The following is an 8,353-nucleotide window of genomic DNA, read 5'->3' on the forward strand; positions in this document are numbered from 1 at the left end:
AAACTGATCGGCAACAATGATACGTTCTCTTTACTTGAATTTTTTTTCTCTTTTTTCTATTGGCAGGGTAGAGGTAATGAGGTTTATTTCTTTTTATTATTTTTAATGGAGGTACTGGAGATTGAACCCAGAACCTCATGCGTGCTAAGCACATGCTCTACCCCTGAGCTACACCCTCCCCCTATTTGCATTTCTTTGATTAGTAGTAAGATTAGATATTTTTAGGTATTTATCTTGCCTTCACAATTAACTCGAGCAGGGCAAACATTTCAGATGCATTTTTTAAGCATCTATATGTCCTAACCCCACGTGAAATTTAGCAGGTTGGCCACCCTTCGGGCTAGACGCGTTCTTTAAGAAGATCCCTAGTGTGCATCAGCTGATAGGTGGAGATCAGGGGCTGAGTAAAAGCCACAAGATTAGGCTTCCTGTCAGTGAAGATAATATTTTTCCACAGTCTGCCTGTCGACTGAAAAAAACTGCATAACATATAAGTTGAGAGTTATGTTTTATTTGGTGGATATTCTAAGGACTTCAAGCCCGGGAGACAGCATCTCAGTAGCTCTGAGGGACTGCTCTGAAGAGGCGGGGGAGAAGCAGGGATAAGTAAGAGTTTTTGCAACAAAGACCAGATAATAGGAACGTCAAAAGATTGCTGTTAATGAAGGGAAACCAGATATCTCAAGTTCAGGAATTTAGCCCTTTTCTGTGTATGGGAAGACGAAAGAGTCTGGGCTCATTAAAATCATTCCTTTGATATCCACCTCAGCTGTCTAGGACCAGAATCCTGTTCTTCCCATCCTGAGTCTCTGCAGGGGGCACCGCTAGGGGCAGCTGCAGAGGCTGAGGGCTTGGCAGCAGGTGGCCTGCTTGTCTCCAAGCTGAGTTCCCTCCAGCTCACCTTTGGGGCGGTGGTACAGGCTGGTGGCTCATGTCTGCAGCATCCTTTGTTTACTGAGACGGCAGGCAATAGTTTTTGTTTGTTTGTTTGTTTTTGTGGAGGAGGAGAGGGAGTAATAATTAGGTTTATTTATTTGTAGAGGAGATAGTGGGGATTGAACCCAGGACCTGATGCACGTTAAGCATGCGCTCTACCACTTGAGCTATACCCTCCCCCTAGGCAAGTTTTCATTCACACGCCAAGGGCACCTGAACTCATGGGTGCCATTCTGCTTCTTCACCTTCTTTTCTACTTCACTGTCCTTTCCTTTTCCTTTTAGCCTCCCTATGTTCTAGCCTTCTAAATTACACTCCCTGCCTCCATCTCCCCACTGATCTTAAAAGGGAGTTCATGATGACTTTAAATGCATTTGGAGACTTAGCAGTCGGTATTAATAATTTGCTTGACTCCTCTGCCAACTCAGTTCTTTTTAAGAACATACTAATAGGAGATGCCCCCAGTCATAATGAATGTTACCGTAATTAATGTAACAGGTTCTCAGACAGTGCCCATCTCCCACCCACCCCACCTCCCCGCATCGGGATCAGTGTCCCCTGGAAACATGCTAGATTACCAGGCTTCACCCCAGACCTACTACATCCTGGTGGTGGTGGCCGCCCAACAACCAGATGTCGTGTCATTTAGGTGATTCCAGTGCAGACTCAAAGAAGAGAAGCACCAGATGACAGTGTTTCCATCCACACAGAAAACAGTGGTTAGTGTTCATAATTGGTTGTTAAAACACAACCTGAAAACACATCCCACTGCGACAATGATTACCGTTTGTTTCCCCCGTGAGCCATCCATTCTTTCACGACGGCCTGGAAGGTTTCCAGATTCATCTGCGGGTCTCTCTTCTCAGGATCGAGCATGTTCCACAGCTCCTCGAGGACACCCTCTTCAGAACCCTGACCAGCTGTTTGTCTCAGGTAATCCATTATTTTGGTGATTTCTACTGAGCCTTAGGAAGAAGAAAGGCAAGTTAGTTTTGAAAGATGGGGAGAGATTATTTTTTAAAAGTGAGGTGTTTAACTCTTTCAGGTCCCTTGGGTCCTGAAAACATGCCACACATAGCCCTCACAGTCCTGCTGGGTTGCCATCAGAGAGGAGAAAGAGCACTGGCTTTGGGTTGGAGTTTAACAGACCAGGACCAAATCTTGGCTCTAGAATATCAACTGTGTGGCTCTGGGAAACCGACTCAATCCCTATGAGCCTCAGTTTCCTTATCTGTGAGATGGGGTGATGATACCTACGCCACACAGAGCTGTTGTGAGCTTGACATGGGAATGATACATGTGATCAATAATCACTTGTGAGAAGTGATCAAAATGCCACTTTTGTCTCATTCTTTCCTTAAAATGTATTTAGTGAAGGAGGTTTTGCCTCTGCCTTCGATGAAGTTTCAGTCTTAAGTAAGTAGTTTGACTTTTATTTGGGAGGGTGGGGTTAGAAGAACCATTCTTAGACAGTCCTACCACCGCATTCAGAAACTAACGTCCTACAGACCGTGTTAGTAATTAACACGGCCATCTCCTTCAAGCATGCGACATCTCTTTTACTCTTAACTAAGGCCAATGGGCTAGCTGCTTGAAGGGGAGAAGGAAAAGGAAGTAGAAGGTTGACAGGGCAGATGTGGGAGTAAAGAATCTTCCTCCAGGAGATAAGCAGAGACCTTAACATTAAAAAAAAAAAAGTCTCATACATAATTAGAAAGAGGAGAGAGTTGTAAAGGAGACTGAAAATTTTTGAAGAGAGTATTAACTTAATGGAAAATATCATTTGGCTGTGACAGGAAGAAATGGAAATAAAATTATTGTGTGTAGTTAGTTAGAGAGAGGATTTTTATTCCTGCTTGCAGTAGAATTAGGGAGTTGGAAAGTCAAAAAGAATAACGGTATCTCATTTTCCTCCACTAAAACTCTAAAACCTGGATCCTATACCTCAAAACTGAAAAGGTCTCCTGTGATAGTTTTTTCATGTGTCAAATTAACTGGACAGCTCCTTGGTCAAGCATTAGGCTGATAAGCACTACTCCTTTGGTGTGCTTAGATCTGGCTTGTGCAAACTGTCAATATTACATCATTTAATGTACAGCCCACTGTCTCAGAAATATTTAACTGTGCCTTGACCTTTAGCGGGTGAAACAAAGCTTTCTGAGAGGCTGTTCCCGAGTTATAATCCTCAATTTGGTTCAAGTAAAATCTTCCATATTTTTTAAAATTTTTTTTAGTGGGGAGGGAGGTAATTAGGTTTATTTACTTATGTATTTTTTAATGGCAGTACCAGGGTTTGAACCCACGACTTCAGGCATGCTAAGCATGCATTCTACCACTTGAGCTATACCCTCTCCCTTTCCATATCTTTTTCAGATTGATTGATTAATATTTTTGTTGAAATTACGAAGGAAAAATAGTATCTTTACAGTTGGGAAATTTGTCAGACACCACACTAATCAAGTGATCAAAGTTAAAAATCTGGATATATTGTACTAAGAAGAACATAACATCATTTGTGTAGTGTGGCTGTGAAAATGTACAACCTGAATTATCAAGAGGAAATATCAGATGTTCTATGAAGTAACCGGCCTATACTCCAAAAATTTCAAGGTCATAAAAGGTGAAAATTCTGAGAAACTCCTCCAGATTTAAGGAGATTAAAGAGTTGTGATAACTAAATACAAGGCGTGATTCTGAATTGGATCCTGGACCAGAAAACAAAAAAGCTATAGAGAATATTCTTGAGAGAATTGACAAAACTTGGATATAGACTTTTAACTGTATCAATGGTAAATATCCTAATTTTGACAATGGTTCTGTGGCCACTCAAGCCAATGTTCTTGTTTGTAGGAAATATACCCTGATATACTTAGGGCTAAAGAGGAACAGTGTTTCCAAGTTACTCTCAAGTGGTCAAAAACACAATCAAGCTTTTATCCTCCCTTTCCTTTGGGAAACAAGGTTCAGCATAGCCAAGCAGGGTAGTTTCTCTGTATAAATATTCCAGCTGATAATCAGGAAGGAATAATAAAATATCATCTTTAAAAAAATTTTTTTTCTTAATTCACTTTTTTTGGCAGGGAGGGGTGGTGGGTGGAATTAGGTTTATGTGTTTCTATTTTTAAGAAATGCTAAGCATGTGCTCTACCACTGAGCTATAGCCTCCCCTTAGAATATGACCTTTTGCAACACCTAACAAAAGAATAAATCTAGGCCTCCAGCCTCAAATAGTCTTGTTTTCTGATAAAAATACATGTACCATCTATGCAGAATCTTGCCCAGAAAAGAAATAGAACTTACATCTGATCAAACCTCTAAATGTAGGGGACAGAGAAACTGGTTGGGTATTGGCCACACAATCACCCAAATTCAGATTGGAGGAAACTATGAGATATAAGAACTAGCTTCATTAACAAATAACTCCAAATACAGAAAAAGAGAGAGAACAGAAAGGGAACACAGAGATAAGCCAGACAACCAATCGCATTAAACAAACCTTTCCTGGATACTGGTTTAAACCATTAAACTGTTTAAGAGAAATTTCTCACACCAACGGAGAACACTTCAGTACTGACAAGATATTTGATATTAAGAAAGTATGTTACAATTTTAGTCACAATAATGACATTGAATAGTTGTGTTTGCAATCAGTCTTTATCTTTTGACTGTACTGAAATATTTACAGAGGAAATAATGTTATGTACTGGATTTCTCTCAAATCCAGAGTGGAGGAGAGGAAAATGGGTCGGGTTAAAAATGAGAAATAATTACTTATGACACATATATAAAAGCGTTCATCAAATTGTTCTCTATATTCTGTATATGTTCATATGTTTGAAATGGTGTGTAATAAAAGTTATAATCCAAATAAAACAAAAACTGCACATTGTAAACTGACTATACGTCAATAAATATATATATATATATACACACACACGCAAAAAAAGAAAAACAAAACCTTATTGACCGAGGAAATTGTAGAAATCATTAACAAGTGATTAAGAATGGTTATTCAAGGAAATACAATTACTGATGATTTTTTTCTTTTTTTCTATATATTATTCATTTTACTTCAATGATCATGAACCATGTATGTGCTAAAAATTACTCGTGGAAATTTTAAAAAGAACACAGCTCTAAGGAAAACAGAAGTGAAAATCTAAAATTAACTTAAAAATTTGAGCTACACTTGCAGAGTGGTTTTATACATCTGAAGTATGTATTTCTTGCAAGACAACACCTCTGTGATTTAAGTAGTTCCGATCAATGATTGCAGATGGGACATCAGCTGATAAGCTCAATAAAATCATTCAAGACACTGGTAAAATATGCAAAGCAGGTTCAAAGAAATTATAAAGAAATAACCAACATCTAAATAGCCATCCTTACTCCCAAATTAGGTTACACCCACCACACGTGTAGACACAGATACGCAGAGCACCACACATGAACCATTTCCCTTTCTCTCGCAACAGAAAGTACAGATGACTCGACAAGTACCACTGAATATTTGAGCAGATAATTCTCAACTGACCTCTACATTTTCTGTCACATGCACAAAAAATGCTCGTAAGCCACTCTTCATCACAGGTCCTGGTAGTGCTATGGGTTACATCTTCCTTGCCATCCTCAGTTCCTAGGTTCCATCCTATTAGAAGAAAAAGTTTGCAAACCCACATGCTTTTCTGTGCTACCATGATTACTTGCTAATTTTCTGTTTTAATTTTCACAAAGGAAACATTTCAATAAAGAGCTGCCCACAATCCTGGTTACTTAACTTGACTAGACCACGCCAAAAAGGGGTCTGGAAAGGTCTCTGATTATTCATTTTTCTTTTCGTTCTAAGTTTTATAAAGGTAGAATAAACGGAGAGATGAAGAGGGAAATGAACTTCACTGCTCTGTAAATCAAAAGCACTTTGTGAAAAAGCAAATTATGTAACACAAGTAGAAATATTTTAAAGAAAAATTGAAAGAAAGCAAAAACTAGCTATTCAGAAAATGTGTCATTTTACATCATTTTGGTTTTCAGTGCCAATCGTATGTGGGACTTTGTAAGCAATTCTCCAAATAGAATTCCAAAATTTTAATTGAAATTGGTCTACAAAATTTACATTCTCCCCTGGTCTACCTTATGGTCTTGACAGTGGAACTCACACATTCTTACACGTTTTACACAAACACAAATGCTAAAATGGTAGCTTTCAGCAAGGCACCCTGGAACTGTATGGATTTTAACTCCCCTCTATCTGTGTATTCCCACTGTGATGTTCTAATTTGCCCTGGAGAAAGTCTGTTTTCAGGTCAGTAGAGAAATACCAATGATTACGATTGTAAACTTAATCCAGAATTTCTATCAAGTTTATAATCCAAAGCATAGAAAAGACTTATATTTCACATATAAGATGTTTTTAAGAGAGAAAAACACACTTTGAAAGGGAAAAAATGGGTTCTTCCTTCCGAGTTTTGGTCACGTACACCGGTATTTTATTTTAGTTCAAGCAGTTCAAGTATTCTGATAGTGGTATACTTATTGCTTTATCAGAAAAACAGATATTAAAAGATGAATATTTACCCTCTTCATTCAGAGATAATTTTTTCACCACTGAATCCTGAGGAGTGAAAAATCCGGAGCTTTGGTCAGAGGCAGAATCAAAGTCAAGTGTTAAGGAACGAAAATCATTTTCATTACAATAGTTGTTCAAATCCTTGTTAGAGAAGTGCTCCCTTTTTCTGACCTGGGATCTCAAAGATGTGCAATTCTGGGGGCTCTGTGATCTCGGCCTTGAGATGTTTTCAGACCTTCTGAGGATAGCAGAGTGTGCTACACTCTCAGGAGAGCCAGGGTGGGAGCTGGGTGGATCTCCTGGAGATGCGATGTGAGGAGGTGAAATGAAGGCATCACCTCTCTCAGAACTCGAGGAGAGCGTGTTGGGCGGAGGCACGTGGGCAGCAATCATTCTTCTCAGCACCTCTTCAAGATCCTTCTTGGGGTTAGTCTGTGGACTGTCAAAGCTGCTAGACTGGTATCTGACAATGTGTCGGATGGGATGTGAAATCTCTCTCTTTTGGATGGCTCGGATTTTTCTGCAGATGCTTTCCACTGGGTTATGCCGCTTCTCAAATACCTTCTTTGCAGAGGCCATGGTTGACTTTCCTCCAACGACGCGGCTGAAGGACAGGCAAAAGTAGACATATTTTTCAACGTAGCACTGTCCTCACAACCATTTAGCAATAGGTTACCCATTCCTGGATCACCTTTGGAGGGATCAAGATCAGATGTCTTTAAACAAATGTCCACGTGTTTTTAACTTTGGCTCTCAAACTTCTAGAAAACAGTAACATTAACATATATAAAGTACATCCCAGGTGCCAGGCACGGGAATAATTTCTTTTTTTTTTTTTTTGTTGGGGGGAGGTAATTAGGTTTACTTATTTATTTCTGGAGGAGGTACTGGGGATTGAACCCAGGACCACATGCATGCTACACATACACTCTACCACTTGAGCTACACTCTCCTCCCTGGGACTAAGTTCTTTACATGTGTCAACTCATTTCATCCTCAGAACAACTCCATGAGGTAGGGGTTACTATTATCTCTACTTCCAGGCATAGTGAGAATAAGGGACACACCCAAGGTCACCCGAAGTAAGTACCAGGGACCAGATCTGAACCAAGGTAGTCTTGTTCCAGAGGCTGGATTCTCCACCATATTGCTTTTCATTTGTATGTCAAATATGACAATGGTGATGAAACTAAAACTCCCATTTGAGTATTCATTCCGATTCTCATCTGCTGAGAACTTACTAAATATGCCCTTTATTAAGCATTTTACGTGAATTGTGTCTAAACTTCACACAAAACCCCGTCAGATATGTAGAAATATCCTCTCCTTACAGATAATAAAACTGAGGCTCAAAGAGATCAAGTAAATTGCTAACGGTCACATCTCTAAGATTTGTGCCAAAGAGAGTCTGACTCCAGCATAATTTTATTTAATGGCAGCATATATGACCTTGAAAAAAAGAAGCATGATCTCACTTCCTATAAGACACTAATTAAAAAATTTGGAAATAAATCCAAAATTTTGTCTACACTAGTAAATTTTAAATTAATCTATGCAAGGAGTTACAATAATTTGAACAGTTGCAAACAAATAGTTGAATAGTTACAAACAGTTTGAAAGTTACGATTTTTAGGACCTTAAGAAAAATTTCCATTCGTAGATCTTTTTCAAAAGTTCCCTAATAGAAAATGAACAAGGGTATAGCACAGGGAACTATATTGAATATCTTATAATGCATAATGAAAAAGAATATGAAAAGGAATATATGTATAATTGAATCACTATGCTGTACACCAGAAATTAACAGAACATTGTAAACTGACTATACTTCAACAAAGAGAAAATTAAAAA

The 8,353-nt window shown here is 38.8% G+C and overlaps 1 protein-coding gene across 1 annotated transcript in view; it reads right to left on the minus strand.

Moving 5' to 3' along the window:
• The window catches only part of IRAG2 (inositol 1,4,5-triphosphate receptor associated 2), an 87,356-nt gene extending 80,275 nt beyond the window's left edge, over window positions 1-7,081 (minus strand). The window contains exons 1-3 of the mRNA XM_072954585.1: window positions 6,511-7,081; window positions 5,471-5,584; window positions 1,721-1,901 (exon numbers count right to left, since the gene is read on the minus strand). Coding sequence (XP_072810686.1) covers window positions 1,721-1,901; window positions 5,471-5,584; window positions 6,511-7,081 — 866 coding nt within the window. The remainder of the gene's footprint in view (window positions 1-1,720; window positions 1,902-5,470; window positions 5,585-6,510) is intronic.
• Between the last annotated feature and the right edge of the window lie 1,272 nt (window positions 7,082-8,353).

This window comes from Vicugna pacos, chromosome 34, assembly GCF_048564905.1.
Source record: "Vicugna pacos chromosome 34, VicPac4, whole genome shotgun sequence".
NCBI lineage: Eukaryota > Metazoa > Chordata > Mammalia > Artiodactyla > Camelidae > Vicugna > Vicugna pacos.